The following is a 22,175-nucleotide window of genomic DNA, read 5'->3' as shown; positions in this document are numbered from 1 at the left end:
TTATAAGCATGCGCCATTTGCTAGAGCAAATTATTGCATTTTTGTGGTTTAATTTCTTTTTCAGATTTATATACTTTCATGCACAGTTTTATCAATACAGGAATTTGTTATTTCCTGACACTAGGACTCATACTGTCATATACAAAACGATGAGGTAAGTTGTCCTTTGCCCTTCACATGCTTGCAGGGATGTGTGTGAGCCTGTAGTCACCACACACACACACACACACACACACACACACACACACACACCACACACACACATAACACCACCAGAAGCAGCAGATCAAAACAACTCAGACACTAAGAGCAAGTGACTAGAAATGCAGATACCTTTTACTGCTAAGACCCTGTTAATAGTCACAGGTGTAGGTGACTTGAGAAAAGCAATCTGATTGTCTCCACAGATGCTGCAGAGACATCTGATAAAGTTCCATATTTATTTATGATAAAATCTCAAAACAGGAACCAGTGAATACTCGCCCAATTCAAAGGCTGAAGCATGCTCACTGGTGAACTATTAGAGGCTTCCCAACACTCAGTGGTCATCATGGAGGGTGTTTTCATCAAATAAAATTATACAAGAGAAAACGTGAAAGAATCAGAACACTTAGCCAGGCTGTGGTGGTGCACACTTTTAATCCCAGCGTTCCAGAGGCAGAGGCAGGAGGATCTTTGTGAGTTCAAGGCCAGACTGGTCTCTAGAGTTCCAGGAGAGCCAGGACTACACAGAGAAACCCTGTTTCAAAGGTGAAAAAAAAAATCAGTATCATCACTCCAAGACTGACTATGTAGCACCCAGAACCCTATAACTTTCATGTCTAACTGTGCAAATGAATATAACCAGTTAGGAAACACAGTGCGGAGTGAAACAAAGCAATTCACAAACTGGGTGCAGTGATGCACACCTGAAATCCCAGCACTTGGGAGGCGAAGCTGAAGGTCAGAAGTTCAAGGTCATCGCTGGCTGGATAGTGAATCTAAGGGCTACTGGTTCTCTGTCTAAATAGGAAGAATGAATGGAAGAAAGAAGGAGAGGAAGGAAAATACAATACAATACAATGGAAGCTGAGATTCTATTTAAAGGCCCAACAAAAGTTTCCAGAAATAAAATGAGCAAGCGGAAAGAAAATGCCAGTGAAACATCTTAAAAAGCAAGTGCCTTGTTCTTGAATAGGAAGACGAGTTTTTAAAATGTCAAGGTTTTTCTAAATTTTTCTAATCACAATGAAAATGCCAATATCGTAAAATTACCAACAAAATTTCTGAAAAGAAAGAATAAAATCAAGGGCTTGGGTCTTAGCAGGTATGAAAACACACGACTAAGTTACAGTGAGTCACACAAAATCTGAGAACGTGCTCACACGTGTGGCACACGAATGGATGTGCCTCACTGGGTGTCAGTGTCCACCGTACAGTGAGTGTTTCAGAACCGTGTGTGATACAGTCACTTTTCAGCATCTTGGCGATGGTTTGAACTCCCTTGGAAATAAAGACATTTTCATTGTGTGTGGCTCTGAAGGTGTGCGTGCATACAAGTGTGTATGAAGAAGGGAACCAGGGCCCAACCTGGGTGTCATTTCTCACGTCTCCTTCATCTTGTTTCGGGAGACACAAGTGAGCCCTTCGCTTGGAGCTCACAGATGTGACTGGCTGGCTGGCTAGTGAGCCAGCATACCAACCACCTGCCTCCACTTCCCCAGCACTCCGGAGGCAGAGGCAGGCGGATAGATCTCTGTGCGTTCAAGGCCAGCCTGCTCTACAGAGTGAGTTTCAGGACAGCCAAAGCTACCCAGAGAAACCCTGTCTTGGGAAACCAAGCAAGCAAGCAACCAACCAACCAACCAAAAGAAAAAGCATGCCTCCATGCCCCACCCTTTTCCCCAGCGTTTGCCAGGGATCAAATTCAGCTCCTCATGCTTATTAACCAAGCAATCTACCAACCGAGCTATGTCCAAGGGCCTTGGTCTAGTCTTTCTATAATACTGAATTTTGAAATGGAAGAAGAATTGTTGCTTCAGACTGGAAGACATTTCCGCAGGGAAAGCAGCAGGCAGGCACACAGATGTGACCATTAGCATACGATCTGGCCCACTTCTTGGTATGAGATTCTGACCTTAGGAAACAGTAGGGACCACAGCGTTCAAAGACTCAATACAAGAATGCTAACCTGGAAGAAAAGGCCGTATGTTTTAACCTTATTGCAGTTTAGCAGTACCTCCTAAAAAACTGTCCCCACATGTTCAAGTCAGGTTCCTTCTCATTAAAAAAGGATTGTCTCAAAATGTATCACATTGTGTCACATTCCTGGGGAATGCTGTCATCAAGGTAAAACTGAACAGTAAGGACCAGGGCTCCTCCATAAACTTGGCAAGCAAGCCACAGTGCTAACTGAGCAAAGAGAACTGCACGTGGCAACTTCATTTTCTTGTATGCCGGATAGCAAAGGAGGGGCCAGGAGCATAGCATTTCTAGAACTCTCTGCACCTCCCAAGATTCTGTTACCCTAGTTTTAGCAAAACTCCCCAACAGGTATATTTTATCAGAAAATTTCTGAAGAGAGCCCTCAGCTCCCTTATCTCAGTTACCTTCTCCTAACCTTCCTCTTCAACCTGACAAAAAGCAGATAAATGCCTACTCACGCTGTCAGTTTGTCTACAGACACTGACTGCACACACCCGCCGGAGAAGCCATCCTGAAATGAAAGTCACTATCTGATGGAGAAGCTGCTGTCTGACTCTCAGGGGCTTGACTTCTCTTCCACTGAAAATTGTTCGGTTCCCTAAACCTTGTGGCTCCACGTCTTTCCATTACAAACCCTAGCAGCTTTCACACCCTGGAAAGTACAGATACTAATTGCTTCAGGGAGTGGGGAAAAAAAAACCCACCATATTAAACAGAATCATTGTCTTCAAGAAAATCAGCAGCCTCCTCCCCAGCATGTGAGCTGCAAGAAGGCACACACAGACTTCCTGGGCGCTGCTCTCCACTGGGTCACTAACACTTTGACAGCACTTGGAAAACAGAAAGTGATCAAAATAGCCGCCGGCAAAGGAACAGACCAATAAGCTTGGGGACAGACAGCACGCCTTAGCACTAACAGCGCGCGTGCCAATCTACTGAGGTCCAAAAGCAGTTTAAAAGAAAGAACTGAGTAGGACGGAGCAGGCAGGACAGACGGAGGAATGAGCCACTCAGAAAGATGGACTTAGATGGACCAGTGTTAGGAGTGAGAAGATGCTAGGGCCCAAGTGGTGTCCCCGAAGGCCTGTGTGCTCACGTCTGGTCCCCAGCATGGTAAAGGGACAGGGGGCCTGTAGGAAGTAGGGCCCAGTGGGCGGCCTTAGGTCACTGGGGAATGCCTTCAAAGCACACTGTGGGGTCCTAGATCTCCCTCTTTTTCTTCTTCTTCCTGCCCACGAGGTGAGCAGTATGGTCTCCATGAGCTTTCCACCACTGCCGACTGTCTTGACCCTCAGGGGCCCAGAGCAATGCAATCACCCGCTGGATGGACCCTCCAAAAAAGATAGGGCAAGGACAACTCCTTTTCTCTGTGTAAGTTGAATGTCTTAGGTCTTTTGTGATAGTGACAGAAAATAAACATAGGAGGTTATGGGCACCGGAAGGAGAAGGTAGAGGCCGGAAACAGCGGAAGAGAGATGGGATGAGGCCAGTCAGGGCAGAAGGCTTGGAAAAGGTAACAACTGGACCCCAGTTGGTGGGCACCCCCATCTAAAGACAACTTTCCATCACTCCAATTTAACCTCTAGAGGAAGCAGACCAAAGGGCAAACATGAATCTCAGACAGTGACTACGATGGTACTATAGGCTGACCCTGGTGTCCCCTACACAGGAAAGAACCCTAATAACAGGTTTATAGTTTACAAAACCGCGTGGCTTGATGAATAATAAAAACCGCAGCTTAAATTCAGTGACAAGTTTCAGAAAAACACAATTTTCTTTTCTTAAAGGACATTTACTTTTACCAGCACAGTGGGGCTAGTCTCATGTTTTTGAAACCGCGACTTTGAACTAGTGTTAGCCAGAGAATGATCTGGAAGACCCAGAAACATGCAGCCATCAAACACTCCACGTAGCTCTTTGTTAGAGCCACAATTTTGAAGACAGCCTCAGATAAACCGAACAGTTGAGCTGCTGTAAATACCCTGGCTCTTTCATAAATTTTTTTTACTATATTTAGAAGTACAGTTTTCTTTGTTCACAAACGGTTTCCGGCTGTTCTGTATTTAGATCCCCAAAGGCGTACCTTGGGCTCCTTGGATGAATGAATGAATGACAGCACAGCGGATGAACAGAACTATCAGATGGCTGTGGCTCCAGGATGTCCTGGGGGTGTGAGCTACAGAATCCGTGTGTATGCAGGTCCCTGATTGGCCAGCGCTAAGGTCTCCCACCTCCTCAAACACGGCTTTCATAGTCAACCCAGTGAGACTGGATTAAATTGCATCAGAGGGAGCAAGACAGTTTGATATATAACAGTTTTCCTTTTTTTTTTTTTTTTTTTTTAAGGCTGTGTGTGATGGTGCGCACCTTTGATCCCAGCACAAAGGAGGCAGAAGCAGCCAGATCTCTGTGAGCTCAAGCCCAGCACGGTCTACATAGTGAGTTCCAAGATAGCCAGGGGTACATAGGGAGACCCGGTTTCAAAAACAAAGTTCTGGGGGACATTAAGAAGGTGCTCCCAACAGCAGGGCAGACTTAGATGGAGAAATGAAGGACCTGTCACAGACCCGCACTTGCAAGAAGTCCCTGCCAATGAGCACTAACAACATATTTACACGGTTATGTGTTTACCGTGGGTTTCTCAATCTGTGGGTCGTGTGAACAAACCTGTCACAGGGGTCGCAATCAGACATTCGCGTGATGATTCATAACAGTAGCAAGAGGAAGACTGATAGTTACAGTGTTGCTGGTCAGTTCTCTGATACTATGACAAAACACCCGAGGCTATTAACTTATCACGAGGAAAGGTTTCGGTTCACAGTTTCATATGCTTCATGCTTCAGCCCTCAGTCAGCTGGCCCACTCCTTTTTGAAACTGTGGTAAGGCAGTCTACAGTGCTGGAGTGTGTGGCAGAGAAGCAACTCACCAGGAAGTGAGCCAGGTGGCGTGCATCTGAATCCTACTATCTCTTCTTAGGGCATGCGTCCAAAGACTGAACTTCTTGCCCCACCTCTTAAAGGTCCCGCCACCTCCCAATAGCACTACAACAGACTGGGGCCCGAGCCTTTAGCAGGTGGGCTGATGAAGGACACTTAGTCAAACCACAGCATTTACCAAGGACACTGAGTCAGGAAACCACTGAGCCTGGAGCACCAGTCAAATTTCTGGGTGGCTTTTCATTCCTTTCCAAAAAAGATTAAAAAAAAAAAACTATTTTGTAGGCTCACGGTTCCCGTATCATGACTTCCCTTTCAGCTTTCACATCTCCTGTGCAAATGAAGTCACAGGAGACATTCAGCTGTTGCAAACTTCATGTCAAGCTTTGAAGTGCTTTTTAATAGCAGAAATATTTGGCTCACGTGTGGGCTTTGTAGCTATGGTAAATACCTCTTAGTTATCTGTCGCTACTGTTATTTCACACCTCCAATTTGGAGGAGAAATTCTGCATATGCATTGAGGCGCTAGGAAAGAATATTGAACTATATCTCAGCTCTTTTGTGAGCGGGTTCCTTTTATTTCTTCTCTCATGGAACTAATACGTTCATTGCATTGTACTGGCTCTGGGTGGGAAAGCAATGGGCACAGAGGGACGCTGATTACTGTGACAGTGGCTGGTGGCTTCGCTTCCTTAGCTGCTGGAGGTTAAGTGGTCAAACACTCTTTACTATAAGATCACACTCACTGAGTCATTCGATTGCCCCACCCTTACCTGTGTATGTATGTGTGTGTGTGTGTATGTGTGTGTGTGTGTGTGTGTATGTGTGTGTGTATGTGTGTGTGTGTATGTGTGTGTATGTGTGTGTGTATGTGTGTGTGTATGTGTGTGTGTGTGTGTATGTGTGTGTGTGTGTGTGTATGTATGTGTGTGTATGTGTGTGTATGTGTGTGTGTATGTGTGTGTGTGTGTATGTATGTGTGTGTGTATGTATGTGTGTGTGTATGTGTGTGTGTGTATGTGTGTGTGTATGTATGTGTGTGTGTATGTGTGTGTGTGTGTGTATGTATGTGTGTGTGTGTGTGTGTGTGTGTTGAGTGTCCTCTTTAATCACTTCTCTACCTTATTTTATGAGCCAGGATCTCTTACTGAACCTGGAGCCCACCTGATTTGCTCGACTGGCTGGCCATCAAGTTCCAGAAACATCCCTGCCTCCACCTCCACAGTGCTTGAATTACAGGCACAAACCGCTAAAACCATGGTTGTTTGTCTTAACGTGAGCGCTAGGGACCTCAAGCTTGCAAGACAAGCACTTTAGCAACGGAGCCATCTTCCAGCCCCTCCCTGCTCCTGCTTCCTGGACATGCGTTAGAAGACTTTGGATAAAAAATGCTTTTAGTTTTTAAAAAGAGGAAACTGACGACAATTAGTCTGTGATAGAGGTAGAAAAGGGGGCGGGGGGGGGGGACCAAGCCCCTCATTAGGGAATCCTGCATTACGACTGAAATGCCATCTTTATGTCTCACCAAGCATAAGAAGAATGTATTTAGAAGTAGCATTTTTGAGAACAGATACATTTGAACAAAGGCCAGGCACTAAGCATTTGGGATCTGCCCTGTGGTGAACAGCATTTTTCTTCTTTATGTAACTTAATTATTTTATGAAGAGATAACAGAAAATTCTATTGCACTTCCCAAGTTAAACACTTGACATTTTTATTCCTTGAAAATGCAACATTTTAGGAGTCTAGATATGTTTATTAATTAGTGATTATTAACACTCAGTAAACAACATTATGTCTTGTAAAAACACAATCTCGCCGCACAGCGTGAAGCTGAGGTCTATTATTTCTTGATTCCATATGCTGAAATACACTCAAATGGTCACAAATGACCCTAAGCATTAAATAAATGTAAATGAGAGCAACATAGAAAATGCACTTTTGATTGATAACTAAAAGACCAGGTTGAAAAGCATGGACCAAAACGAAGTCCTTCCCACAAGGAGGTGGCTGTGTGAACCATGGCGGGAGGGCTTTCCTACGTCTCTGTCCCGAGCCAGCGTGGAGACTGCGGATGCGGCCATCGTGCCCAGCCCCGCTTTGGGTTTTATCTATTGTTTCTGTTCATCCAACTGTTATCCCCAAACTACGCAGTCAGGGTAGGCATGTGTCGTCAACACAGAGAAAACTCAAAGCGCCAAGGATGAAGGGATAGGAGTGAAGGATAAAGCGATTCCTAATGGGATTGTTACTGTAATAAACGAGTTAAATACAACAAAGAGAAAATGCACACACAGAGCCACATCATGTGAAAAGCAGTAAAGGGTGGCATCCCTTTCTAGGTCAACTGGCCCCGGGGTGGGCGTCACAGATCACACTGTCCCGCTAAGGGAAACCAGGTCTCTTCCCCTGGAAAAGACTGAACAGAACTGGAATGGACTGGGAACACAGGGACTGTGAAAACCATTGCTAGATCGAGGTGTCTCAGCCACTACTGATGTCCAGGTGCTTCTAGAGGATGGAGGGGGAGGATGGAGGGGGAGGATGGAGGGGGAGGATGGAGGGGGAGGATGGAGGGGGAGGATGGAGGGGGAGGTTGGAGAGGGAGGATGGAGGGGGAGGTTGGAGAGGGAGGATGGAGGGGAAGGATGGAGGGGGAGGTTGGAGAGGGAGGATGGAGGGGGAGGATGGAGGGGGAGGATGGAGGGGGAGGTTGGAGAGGGAGGTTGGAGGGGTCCACAGGCTAGCAATGAAAATCTTCACCACTAGACATCAGGGCCAGGAGACACCAGTAGTGACATTGTCCACTCTGACCCCAAGTCCCGACAACAACAATAAAAACGTTCCCAGGGATGACAGAATCCCCTAGGGATGCAAAACTGCCTATGCTGAGGACCATTGGAATAAAGCCATTTATGACGGCTTCAAGCTAGGCTTTTTCCCAACCTTGTTCTGAATAATCTTAGCCATGAAGTGACCCTCACTCAGTGTATAATAAACACATTATCTTGAGTAATAATATGTTCTTATTATATTCTTATCTACTGGATGGAGTGTCTGCCTGCCTCATGGGCATCCCACAAGGTTCAATGTACATGTGCGGTGCTCAGAACAGTGCCTGACACACAGTAGGTGCTCATTTAACGCCGTCTGCATTACTGTATTACTATTACCGTAATCGTCCATAGCATCAAGAAACAGTTGCAACGGGGACATTTGAATTCAGGATGCATGCAGAGAGGTATCTTACCAGCTTGATATTTTCTGAGTCCTAAACACGCCAGTCTTCTTATTGCTTGCGATGATGCTGTTCACGTCTACAGGGCACAGTTAAGAAAACTTTGGCAGTGATTATCAACCAATAAAAAAAAAAAAGAAGAAGAACCTGCAAATGCATTGGCTTCTTATCACTATGGGGTCAACACAAGGAAAGGAAAGGGGCTGTCGATGCTCTGCCGTGAAATGCCGACTTACCACTGCCAAGGTCTCGTCATACCATGGTTTGCATTTTTTACCACCCTTGGAAGGAACATCTACATGGGACCATGGCAGGACCCAGAGGATAAATGCTGGAGGGCACTGCTGGGTGGCACGAGATGCTGCACCACTTCCAGGGGTGGTCTGGGGAGGTGGGGGGGGGGAGGCATCCAAAGACAGGCGTCCATCAGCCAGTGAGGAGGGGGAGGCCAGCCTTTTCTGATGGGGAGGGAGGGAGGGGAAAGAGGGGATGAGCAGGAGGGAGTGCTGGGAGGAGGCAGAGAGGGTAAGGTGGAGAGAAGAAGGCTGGAGCATCTTTGGAAGAAAATGCAAAACTGAAGAAGAAAGTGGATCTAGTGAGAGGTCCTTTGAAGAACGTCTGCTGCGCCCTCTGGCTGCGCCCTGGCAGACAGGGACTTATGCAGAAGAGCCATGTTTATATGAGAGGTGCTTAGAGGACCAGATGCAAGGCATCCCAGCATCCTTGGGAAAGTCACATCTAGTTCCAACACCAGCAAACGCTGGCTTTCCGGTCCACAGTGGGAGGAGATACAGGCTCTGTGAATGCTTTCTCTCTTTGCTGTGGCCCCTGGACTGACAGAGCCCAATGAAGACACTAACTCTGACCCCCCAGAAGAGCTCCTGCGGTCTTATGTTCTGTTCTGATCCCCCGTCCCTGGCTCCCCGACAGCTCCCTGGCTTTCTGATCCTGAACACCGGCACCTTTTCCTTCATTGCACGTGACACATTTCCTATAAGAACCTCACAACCCCTCTCCTGGAATAATGTGATTTGAAATAAACAAGAAATAAAATAATTCCAGTGGAGGCCCCAAGCTGAAGGAAATTGGGCCCGTGGAGAGGACACTGGGCAGACAGCGATGGTCCCCCATTGCTCTGAAAAACAGATTTCCCAAGTGTTCAAAGCAAGCACAGGCCAAGATCTCCCTACAAGAAGGGCACCACAGGATTCTTAACCCCAAAGCTCTGCATGAACCACCGGGCACACCCATCCTTCCCTGAGTGAATAAGCAGGTACTGCCATAGCTTTCTCCCCTCAGGAGTGGGGAGGAAAAATCAATTAGGTCTCCTAATGACGGGCTTTTGTTGAGGTTTACAAAAGTGCCATAATGAAGACTTTTTTTTTTCCCCTGGGTGAACTTTCCTGTATGCAAATTAAATACCGTTAAATTACATTCATTAAAAAAAAATAAAGGAGACTAATTTGCCTACTTGTTTTGATTAACTAAAATGACACATCGGCCTACGGTTTCTGTCTATTTCAGGAGCGTTCTGGAGGAAATATCTTGCAGGAAGGGATGGGTGAGGTCTTCATTCTGAGAGGCAAGACTGGCAGAGGCCACTGACAACTGCTTTTTATTAAGTCCCCTGCCCTAGCCACACCCGACTCTGCGTTTCCATGGTATCCAACTGCCTGCCATAGTGTGCCCGGCACACCTGTAGCGTCCTATGAGTACATGACTAATCTATCAAGCAAAACATATTATTTTGTTAGTGGAGGTAATACTTTTTATAAAATAGTCACAGGGAAGTTAAATTATATAACTCAGAAGACCTATTAATAATTTTTAGTAAACATCTTAACACTATATACTTTATACAATTTATAAACCTGTGGCTCTGGGTGGTGAGGCTGGAGCAAGCGTGGATATTTATATTCTAGAAGTTTTTTTTTTTTTTAAATGAAAAGCTCACAGCAGTATTTAGGCTGTCTTATTTTTAGAACTGGGCAAGAAATATATTTTTGTGGTTTAGAAGGGCTTTTAAAAATATATTAAAAGAAGCACAAGGAAGAAAGATGGCAGTGTTCTTTTAAAACATTACCTTAGGAGAGACTCTGATATTCTGTCCCCCACCCTTTATATAAGATTTTGATGGTCTTTCTGGATGGCACTGTGTCCAATAATAGATTGTTATCATCTCCCAGTGTCACCTCAGGGTAATAAAAGAAATCCAATCAAACTGAGTCAATATGGCCAGGATAATGTTCAACACAACAGACCTGATGCTGCCCTGTGATCTGCACCCACCTTCTGAAGATCTCACTGTGGGGGGGGCTGGGTGCCAGAAAAGCCTTGCTGTGCTTTCAGGATAGGATGGAGACGGAGCAGGTGACTCAGTCCCTTAGTCAGGGCAACTGCTTGTGGCTCAAAAGGAGCCAAAATTCTACCTCTAGCTTCCTTCTTGAACAAAGCATGTGTCAGGAGTGATGCTCCATTGTAATTACCAGTTCATTTTTATTCTTAAATATATAAACTCATATACAATAGCAACAAAAGTATTTTAGATCAACTGTATATATTATAACTATGCTACACTGTTGAAATTAGTCTATCTGTGTTGTCAGTAATTATAGTTATCCGTTGTATATAAATCTTGAATCAGGTTGTTCTTTTTAAATTTATTTATTTATTTATTTATTTATTTAATGTGTATGGGTGTCTTGCCTACGTATATGCGTGTATGCGATGTGTGTGCCTGATGGCCTTGGAGACCAAAGAGGGCATCAGATTTCCTAAGATTGGAGTTAGTGACAGTTGTAAGCTATCATGTGAGTGCTGGGAACTGAGCCTGAGTCACCTGACCATCACCCATAAGCCATCTGTCTAGCCTCAATATCGTTCTTAAAATTTTTTTTCATTTTAAATTATGTCTGTGGGTGAGTATGTGGACATGCATATGGATCCTGCAAAGATCAGAGGTGCTGAACTGCCTGGAGCTAAGCACCAAACTGAAAAGCAGTGTACAGTACTAACCGCTGAGACATGTCCGCAGCCCAATATTGCTCTTTGGACCAGAAAATATTTAAGAACTAATAAGACTGTGATTTGTGAGGCATTACTTTTTTTAGTCTATATTATCTTCAATGTCACTGGGGGATTATAAGGGAGGGAAGAATGAATAATAAGATTATAACATAAATAGTATTAATTTTTATCTCTAAATGACTTTTTAAATGCTTGAGAGCAACAAATTTTTTTTCTGATTTAAGGTTACATTCTGTCTGTCTATCTATAGATATCTTGATCTATCTATCTATATATCCATGTATCCATGTATGTAGTATGTATGTATGTATGTAGTATGTATGTATGTATGTATGTAGTATGTATGTATGTATGTATGTATCTATCTATCTATCTATCTACCTATAAATATCTCGATCTATCATCTCTCTCTCTCCCCATCAGTCTATGTATAGATATATTCATCCATCCATCTATCCATCCATCCATCCATCCATCCATCCATCCATCCATTTTGGTTTTTTTTGAGCCAGGGTTTCTGTGTGTAGCCCTGCCTGTCCTGGAACTCACTCTGTAGACCAGCCTGGCCTCAAATCCGCTTGCCTCTGCCTCCCGGGTGTGTGCTATCACTGCCCAGATTTACACTGCTCTTAAATCTGTTCCTTACTCCAACAAATTGATATCCAGGTGCCACCAGGTCTGTTAGCAATGCCACCTGTTACCTTTATGCATGGCATCTTCCCCTATCTTTCCTTCCTTTCTCCCTTGCTTTGAGACAGGGTTTCATGTAACTCAGGCTGGCCTTGAACCCCTAATCCTCTTGTTTCCACCTCCCAAGTGCTAAGATTACAGGCAAGTTCCCCACACTCCAGTTCTTGGTGCTTTGCAGCAATGAGAATTCAGCCGGCCATTTCTCCCCTTATTTTCTCATCACCATCACCATCACCAGCTTTGCCTTACTGAGTAGTTAGCGTATGTGAATATTTAGAGATTTATTTCTTTACTGCACTAAAAGAGAAATACCAAAGGGTATTTTTTTTATTATTATTTTGAAATAAATTTGAGGGGCTGGAGAGCTCAGTGGTTAAGACCACTGGCTGCTCAGTTTGATTCCCAGCACCCACATGGTGGCTCACTACCATCAGTAACTCCAGTGCCAGGAGATCTGACACCCTCTCTTCTGGCCTCTCTGGAAACCAAGCACGCACATGGAGCACAGATGTGCATGCAGGCCTAGCACCCATATTTACAAAATAAAAATAATAATTAAGACAAAATTGAGAACTGGGTAAACCAGAGAATTTCATTTCCAATTTATCTTCTGAATTCTTGTGGGTACATGTGCAATGGTGTTTTTCGGGACAGACGGTTGTGAGGATGGGGCCTCTGGACCACAGCCAGTGATGCACCGTAAGGACCACAGAGAAACTTAAGGAAGCCTACTCATGGGTCTGAAAAAATGTTCAAGATATGAAATTCATTTGACCTCCTCTTAAGTTCTTTCTAAACATCTTTTTATAGTAAATCTCAGATCAGCAGATAGCTTTCCAGGGTCAAGATACAGAGGCCTAGAGACACAGCTGAGTCACGGTACATTTCAGAAAGATAAAGGGCCACACACTTGGCTACCCTGCTTTTGTGAATATGCATGTCCAGGACTGGTTTCCCCATTGCCTCACATACAGAAAATAGGACAAGCTAAAAGAATAAATAAATAAATAACATGTCTTATTTTTCCTTAAAAAAAAAAAAAGACTAAAAACTAGAAGGATAGACATTTAAAGAGAGCAGCAAGTAAGACTGCCTGGGTTCATCCCACAGGGGAGGCAAGAACCACGGAACACTTTCAGAACGATGAGACGAATGCCCAGCGACCACGCCTGGCAGCCAGGTTGGTTTTTTTTTATCATTTTTCTGGTCTGTTCATTTGTGCCTTAATGTGTTCGTCTTGCCCACTAAGAATAATTAGCAGCTTTGCCCAGAGAGTTGCTGGCCTTGGGGAAAGGCTTCTCTCTCCCCATTTTTTTTTAAAACTGACATCCATTTTTACTTTTCAGAAAGTAATTTTTTGATAATAATTTACAGCTGCTGTATAATTTGGGCTTCCTAAAATTTTAAAGGAAAGACAAATAGCGATTTCTAAAATGAGTTGTTTGTCCTATGTGCATCGACAGTGTGCGACTTGGTGACTGATTTTAATCTTACAGAGAGGGGACACACAGATGGGGAGGGGGCTCACTCATATTAGTCTCACTCAGCAAAACAGATTACAAGGCATGTCTGTTGTAAGCTGTTTTCAAATCAAGAACAGCATTAGTATTAAAAGCAGGAAACCGCATTGCCAATTTTAAGGCTCTTGCATGCTTTTTTCTCTTAATTAAAATAAATTAGATCTACTTACAACAGAAAAAGGCACACAAGCGTGGAACAAGCACATCATAAAAAACCGAACCCTATCAGGAAGGCCCTAAGAGATGAAATAAAACACAGGGCCAGTTTGGGTCTGCAGTGAGAGGACCTACTTCATCCACATTGTAAGGCTCTCCCCTCCTGCCCTTTGGCACCCCGCTATATTAAACCCATTGTAAAACCAGCACAATGAAGCACTCTCAGGGCTGGGCCTCTGAGGACCAAATGTTAAAAATCCATTTTCTTGGGAGGGGGCTGTACCAATCATTTCTTTGAAAGGCCGGCACAGTGAATGGCAGAAGCTGCTATTTCCTCTCTGATTTCAGGAGCTGGCGTGGCATCTCTGCTGCTTAGAGCAAAGGTGTGACAATAATTAATGACATTAGCCTTGCTTCCCCCCTTTAGAGACTCTGTAGTTTAGCTCAATAAAATAATGTTAGTACAATTAAATTTACATACTGATTCCAAAAGCTTCCCACAATGTGATGGTAAGAAGTTCTAATTGATTTCTGGTGCTATTAAATAAAGTCACTTGCTGACTTCAGGCAGGGAAAAGGTCTCAGGGTACTGGGCCCAATCTGAAAGTTTCTGTAACCAAAACATCTCTGTCTTGGCCAATATTCCTGTTTTTTTCTACCCTCAAAACCACCATGTGGGGCTGAGCTGGCACACCTGAGAGTTTCCCACTGCCCTGACAAGGAGGAACACAGTCAAATGGTACAGGCTCAGAAGAATCCAGAATAAATCGTTGAGTGGAGCAGCAGCAACCTTCTTCGGGAATATTTAGAAAAACTTGCCACAGTCTCAAGATCATGATTAAAATCCTGTGCTTTAAAAAAAAAAAAAAAAGCACCTTTTGTGATCTCTTTCCCCGGTGTGAAAGGCTAACACTGTGATTGGCTGTTTTTCCTTCCTGATTTTTTTTTTAAAGGGCTGTCAGGCAATTAGCTGGGTGGGGCTCTGCAGAGCTCACAGCTGCTGGGCAGCAACGGGTAGCTCCAGTTTCTAGTCCCTCCTTCTTCCTATGCGAGCAGCTGATGGGGCTGCTGTGAATTTTATTTTCAAAAGATTACACAGTGGAGGAAGGAGGGGGGGAAAATCAAAAATAGAAAAATAGGCTTTATGTAAAATGTCACAAAATTCAAAGCTGCTTCAAGCCTTTCAAGGGAGCGCGGAAAAATCAAATAAGGGTCCTGTTTTCCTTACCATGTCCCCCCCCCCAAAAAAAAAAACCCAAAGCAAACAGATCTTTCACTTTTCCTCTCCATTTCTAACTGCTGTTAACTGCCTCTGAGCAAATCGGCTAGACTGCTAAGGTAACCCTAAATTATGCTTGCTTTTTTAGTTAGAGTACAGTTCAATTTCCTGAACCCTGTGTACATATTAGTAAAGCATAATCTAATATAATGGGGTTTGAACTGTAATGGCATAGCAGAAAGAAAAAAGAGAGATAGCTTTTTAATCCTAAATAAAAGGAGATAATGAAGAAGCGATAGCTGTTTCCAGTGGGGGATATGGGCAACTCCTGGGCAATTAGCATAGGTACGCTATGACTGGCATGTGGAATATCACATGCATAGAAGCTACACGTTAATATGTACAAGCAACATCAAATAAAGTAAACAATAATTTTAATCTGCTTGGTGCTGGAAGATCCTAATGAAAATAAAAGATCAAGAATGCTTCAAAACTAGGAAATAAGGTTTCCAATCGCCTCGCGCGGCGTACCAAACAGCCCTCTTCAGTGAGAAACATCCAGAAACCCCGTGAAAAGGAAGAAATGCACACAGTCATCTGCAGTGAATTCATATATTTCTAGTTTTTCTTAATTACTGATCTTGTGTATGAAGAGCTCCTTTTTAATACCCCGTGCTGTCTTTCTTTATATCAATTGTTACTCAGCTGGGGTGGGGGGGGAGGGGGAGGGAGGAGGGAGAGGCGGGGAGGGAGGGGGGGTAAACGAGCAGCACAAACCGGCTTTCTATCTGAATAAGGATACTTCTGATGGCCTTTTCATTCCCATCAGTTAACAGAACTTCTTTGACATCTGCAGAAATAGCAACCTGGAGGAAGGAAAAAAAAAAAAAAGAGCACAGCAAACAATGAGCAAATATGCTTGTCTGTGTGGAAGTGAAGACAGGAGTGACAAGCCTTCAGTATCATGCTTCCGCACCCATTTCTCTGTAACAATCTTCAATCTTTTTTCATTTTATGTCTGCATTATTTTAATCATTCAATCAAATCAGTCAATACTTTTATCATTCCATTTGCGGGAGCCTCTATCTTGCTATCATTCTGTTCGGTAATTGCATTGTGACAGCGGATGATGGTATTCTGAGAGGCTTTCATTTGTGGGCTCCTGTTTATCTAGTAGAGCCATCATACGAGGCTGTCACTCTGCCTTTCAGCTTGCTTCTGTCTGGCTGCCTGATGCCCTTCATATAACTTTGCATTGCAGGCAGATGGCTTTGTGAGGGTAATTTTTTTGTGAGCTTTGACATGCTCGCACATTGGGCTGTAACCTCGACACATTGTATAAGAGCGACAGGTTTGTCAAATGCCAATCAGTGTAACAATATGCTTTTATTTGTAGAGACATAAAAACTTGTCTAATGCACTGTGCTGCTACATAATATCTCCTGAATACATGACTCAGAACCCAGAGAATGGGGAACAGCGTTCCTGAATGGCCAATCGAATTCAAAAGAATCTCATTAGTGGGGCTCTGGATCATGTTTGTTGGTGTAATAATGCAGGCAAAACATTAGCAGCTATCTCATGGTGCTCCAACTGTGATTTGCCGGGCTATTTCTGTATCTTAGCAAATGGGACTATAATCTGAAAAAAAAAAAAAGAAAAGAAAAAAAAAAGAAAGAAAGAAAAAAAAAAGCGTTTGCTATAGCAAAGAAAGACTGCGCGAGGCCCGGAATGTCACAACAAGCGATATTGACTACACTGAGGTAAAATGTTTCTGCTCATCGAGGCAACCATGAAATCAATATGATCCGAAAGTAAGTCAATCTATCTAGAAGATCTCTCAAGACCCGGCAGCTTGACCGCAGCTGATGCTGTTGACGGTTCTCTGACCCAGCAGTTGGAGGCCCTGGAACATTTTTCCTTTTGTTCCTCCCTCTGAATGGGATTGGAATTGAGAAAAGACCTACCATGAGCCCAGCCAAGCATGCCATGCCACCCCCTAGCTCACACACAGCAAGGTCCCTGAAAAAGAGAAAGAAATGGTAGAACCCATACAAATTGGATGAAAATGGTTAGAGCCATATATATGTTACAAGAACAAATTGCCATCTGCAGTTAAGAACGACACTACCGGGGAGTTGTGGAGACACGACTGGGCTACCTCATGTCGTTTTGCGTTTTAAAAATAATTATGAAATAGAAAAGTCACAAAGCAGGCGAATCAGTGGGGTTTCTCTCATTAGTGTTCACTGCTACATTACCACCGCTGGGCTGAAAAACCTGAGAAGGTTCCCTTTTTTTTTCCCCCTTGTCAATGGCGCTGTCTTTTAGAACTAAACTAGCTAGAGTAGCAAAGGATAATTGTTAGGAAAGGATAACATCGTTAATCCACATTCATGCCTTCAAAAACAGTTAGACAAGTAACGGAAGACTATACACAAGTGTGCATGAACTCAGAGTCACACACGGCACACAAATAAATGCGATCCTGCGGTGGCAGCGGTTGTTGTTGTTGTTGTTGTTTTAATTCTAAAACAGGCCGAAACATTTTGGAAAGCTGAACCACCCCCATAAAGCACAATTACACAAAGAACAGTTAGCAATTAACACGTTACATTACAACCGACCCCAGCACAACACAGAGACTAAACAATGCCAGGGCACAATATGGCTAAGCCAGCAAACCCAGGCTGAAGTCATGACTGGGCTCAGAGTTAAGACTGAGTGTGTCATTCTACACTTACCTTCCCCCTTTTGTGCCTACATATCAGCCCTCAATGTGTGACATTCTCGCCCCGGCCCACTGCTTGCTGACTGGAGCTCAAATACAGCGAGATGAGCAAGTGGCAGCCTCCAGGGCAGCTGTGCAGCCCTGAGTCAGCCCCGCTCTCTTCATATGCTATAGGCTTAGAGTCTTAACATTGTTTAGTCTTCCCAGTTTGGGAAGTTGATGAGAAAAGAGAAAGGAAAAAAAAAAAAAAAGGAAAATTAAAGTGGGGTGGGGTGGCAAAAGAGGACATTCATATTAGAAAATAGTTTAACGTATATTTAGTTATTCAAAACAGCCACAGATTGGTTGGTAAATACAGACCCACAAAGCTTCAAAAATTACATGGTATCAAGCCAATCTTTTAAGAACATATGGCTAAAACACATCATGATCACTAATGGCTTGTTATAAAACATAATGGACTATTCAGAATGCATATATAGGATGCTCATAAAATGATAATTTAAAAAAAAAACAAACAAATCTTACTTTCTGGTTGTACCAAATATCTCCAGAATTTTAAAATAAGGAACCCTTTTTTCTTTTCTTTCCCAAATCCCATCCATGGTTTTATGCATAACACATATTAAGAGCTAAAAAATATTGATTTCTTTAGTATAGTAATTTATGTTATTATTGGCATATAATAATATTGACATATTTTCAAGGACACAAGAAATACCTTTAAAACAGAGCATCTTCAGCTAATAGCTGCGAGGCATTTATCAAAAGTGTTGGTGACTTCTGTAGCAGAAGTTATAGAATGTGTTTATTGTGGGGACTCTTTTTTTTTTTTTTACCTTCACAATCAGCAAGGATTGATTGTACCTTCACTTTTGTTTCCCCCAAATCAAAGTGAAATAAAATGCCTTGAGTGAAAAATCAAAAGCCTTTGACACACAGCAAAAGCTTGCTGTGCAGCCTTAGTACCCGAAGGCAGTGCCGGTCCCTTCTCAGATGCAACATGTGTTCACGGGGAACTCGCTTTCTTTTTTCTCTTTCTTCCTTTCAACAAGGAATAGTTTAGAGGCTGTAGAGAGGCCATGTTCAATAGGCAGGTTCAATATCCATGATGGGCTAAGCAGATACCTTTTAACGAAGGTTTTTACCTGAATAGATCACTGTGCTTGAGGCAGTAGTAGGCCAAAACCTCCTCAGATGGCCAGATGCCTGAAAACACAAGAGCAGATACTAGGGTTAGACAGTCTTTATCTTTAACGAGGGCTCAGACCTGCCATGGCAGCTCAAACCAAATTTAACATCATGGGTCCTTGCCGCATGCCCAATGGCGAGCTTCCTTGGCTGTTGTTTTTTTACAGTGGTCCGTGTTGGGACCTTGTCTCAGTGTTAGGTGTTAGGAACAGCCTCAATGGACTGTTCCAAACTTCAATCACACCAAAACAGAAAAACTGCTACCGACCAACATTACAGATACCAAAACCTAAACTGAGGGGGGTTCCAGTGGCTCTTAGTCTTAATGGCACAAAATGAATACACATAAAGTGAAGGCTTGCTATATATGCAGTTCCTGTTAGGCAAAAATAAAATAAAAATGGGAAAAAAAATCACTTTAAGGGGCAAATAAAACTGCTGAGGTCATTCTATCTTTCTATACCTTTTCATATTAATGCTTTCATTTCTTTAAAAAAAAATCACACTGCAGTATAAAATTAAGAGGTGCTAATTTCACCAACCTTGGCATGCCTTTAACTCAAACAGCATTCCTATACACTAAGCCGCATGGGTAGACTTTTCTTAAAACCATCCCCTACATTTATTGGGAAGACCGAATGTTCCAGAGTGGATATGAATGAATTGCTTCCAGTTCATAGTTCTAGTATTTGTCATGAGATGGTTGGGTCATATGTGCTTTTAATTTTTCTCTATACCTCTTTGTATTTTGTAAAAGTTTTAGAATGAGCCTACATCACCTTCAATGCGATTAGAATAAGTAACCTCTCTGGGTGATGGTGGTGGCGCATGGGTCTGTGAGTCCGAGGCCAGCCTGGTCTACAGAGTGAGTTCCAGGACAGCCAATGCTACACAGGGAAACACTGTCTCAAACAAACAAACAAACAAAGCAAGCCAGAAAGTGGTGAGCATGCCTGTGAGCTCAGCACTGGCAGGCGGAGCTTTGTGAGTTCAAGGCCAGCTTGGTGTACCACGAGAGTGCAGTATAGTCACTGCTACACAGAGAAACCCTGTCTGGAAAACCCACAGAGTAAATAAATAAATAGCCTCGTAAAAGCTATGGTTTCCTCGGAAGGATCAGACTAGCCATCCATTTGTCAGCCCCACCAGCTTTCCTGTATGAGCTTAAAGACCCCAGGCTGCCCCCGGGGAAAGAGCTGCCAGGTCTCAGCACTGGGCACTCAGGCCGTGGCACAAAGTTAAACGCATCGAAAAAACTTTCTCCCTAGATGGCTCTCCTCCTTTGTAGAGGAGGAGGTGGGTGCACTGAGCACCAGCTGCAGGAAAGGCCACCACACTCCCAGTCTTTCTAGAGAAAGGACAACTTGGGGGGGGGGGGAACATTAAAAGAAAGAAAGAAAGAAAGAAAATCAACCAACAAGAGGGGTTTGGAAACACATTTAGAGGGAAAGCAGACAGGTGGAGAGTGGTGCAGTTAAGGCCACAGGTGCTTTGAAAGCAGACTGTCTGGGCTCCGGTGCCTGCTCTGCTGTTTGTTTGGCTGCGACTCTGGACAGGTTACTGACTCTGTGTGCTGGGGGCTTTTCATCTGTAAGCCATAATAACTGCAACGGCAGCTGCAGTGAGGATCGGGTGAGTGACATACATGCGGTGTGCTTGGGACAGTTCTGAACTCATAATAAGCGCCAAGGCAAAGCAGGCTGTTACTGTTGGTCTCTTGCAAAGAGGGGTTGAAGAGTAGGAGAAAAATGTGTGTGGACCACAGCAATTATCTCTCAAGAGTCAGGGCAGGTGGTGAACCCTTTTTTTTTTTTTTGCCTCTGCTTTGTCAGGGCCCCAGGGTCCTAAGGCCTTGTGCACCTCCACACATAAAGAACGTCATAAAGACTAAGGCACATAATAAAATTCTCCAAAGGAAGAGCCAAGATGCTGTTCTCACTGAGTGGATCTAATCACCACAAGAATGAATTTCTTTATATCCCGAGTACTCGGCTGTGAGGTTTTTAAAAAGTAATGATAGGGGAAAAGTACTTAACTAAAACTTAGGCCTCAGTGAAGAATGAATGTGACTTCTAAAGTGCAGAGTCTTTTCAGCTCGTTTTAGATTTTTTCAAGAAATTATAGAGTGATTTTTAAACTAAGTTAAATACAAAGATCGAAAGGCTAAATTTCTACCATTAGCAATATAATCACTGTTAATGTTTTAGACATCCTTCCCAAACCCTTTCTAGTCACGAAGGTATCTTACCCAGGTGGGATTTTTTTCATGCAGGGATGCAGTAACCTGATTTTGCCCCCATCCGCTAAGGCGTAGAGCAAGTCTGGAACCCTGAGCCCGCACTCTAGCTGTGTCATTTGTGCTGCCTGCCCAGACATGTGCATCCGCATTCAATTAATCCATTCCTTCTAAACAGAGGATTAAGTTAGGCTCAAAGTTTGTAATATTATAAAATTATAAAGAGGAGGAGGAGGAGGACATACCTTTTCCTAACATTAGTTTTCCTCCCATGCTTAGATGGAATATCTGGTCAAACATTAAGGACAGGGTCTGGAGAGATGGCTCAGTAGTCAAGAGCACTTTGCTACCCTTGCAGATTGCTGGGGTTCAACTCCTAGCACCCACACGATGGCTTCTAACCACCTCCCATGCTAGTTCCAGGTATGCACCGGCCCCTTCTGGCCTCCAAGAGTACCAGGGCGCGTATGCTACATATACATACATGTAGATAAAATACTCACACATAGAAAATAAAAACAAACAAAGCCTTAAAAAGAGTTAAGTATAGTCCATATTCTGACAGTCAGGTTGAGCATCCCTAATCTGGAGTCCAAGTTATTCCCAAATCTGACATTTTCTGAGTGGTCACATGATGGCAAATGGTCACATGCTCAGGTGACGTTAGTCCAAACAGCTGCACTAAAAGCATTCTATAAGACCAACTTAGGTGACTTGTATAAAATGCATATGGAGCAAATGAACTTCATGTTTACACTTGGACTTCACTTACAAGATATTATGTACCTCCCATGTGCCTCCAATTTAAAATGATCCCAAATCTAAAATGCTTTTTGACCCAAGCTTTTAGGATAAGACATTGTCCCATGTGAATCTTTTTTTTTTTTTTTTTGGTTTTTTGAGACAGGGTTTCTCTGTGTAGCCTTGACTGTCTTGGACTCACTCTGTAGACCAGGCTGGCCTCGAACTCACAGAGATCCGCCTGCCTCTGCCTCCCGAGTGCTGGGAGTAAAGGCGTGCACCCCCATGCCCAGCTTCTGTGTGAA

At 43.5% G+C, this 22,175-nt stretch overlaps 1 protein-coding gene across 2 annotated transcripts in view; it reads right to left on the bottom strand.

Moving 5' to 3' along the window:
• CAMKMT (calmodulin-lysine N-methyltransferase) overlaps positions 1–22,175 on the bottom strand; it is a 383,933-nt gene that overhangs the window by 39,988 nt on the left and 321,770 nt on the right. For both annotated transcript variants that reach the window (XM_084793161.1, XM_084793160.1), the window contains exons 4-7: positions 18,851–18,911; positions 16,939–16,993; positions 15,774–15,837; positions 8,372–8,438 (exon numbers count right to left, since the gene is read on the bottom strand). In XM_084793161.1, coding sequence (XP_084649287.1) covers positions 8,372–8,438; positions 15,774–15,837; positions 16,939–16,993; positions 18,851–18,911 — 247 coding nt within the window. The remainder of the gene's footprint in view (positions 1–8,371; positions 8,439–15,773; positions 15,838–16,938; positions 16,994–18,850; positions 18,912–22,175) is intronic.

This window comes from Acomys minous (genome assembly GCF_964271855.1).
Source record: "Acomys minous genome assembly, chromosome: 8".
Classification (NCBI taxonomy): Eukaryota; Metazoa; Chordata; class Mammalia; order Rodentia; family Muridae; genus Acomys; species Acomys minous.
The sequence above is the reverse complement of the archived record's forward strand: the minus strand, read 5'-3'. Positions and strand labels throughout refer to the sequence as shown.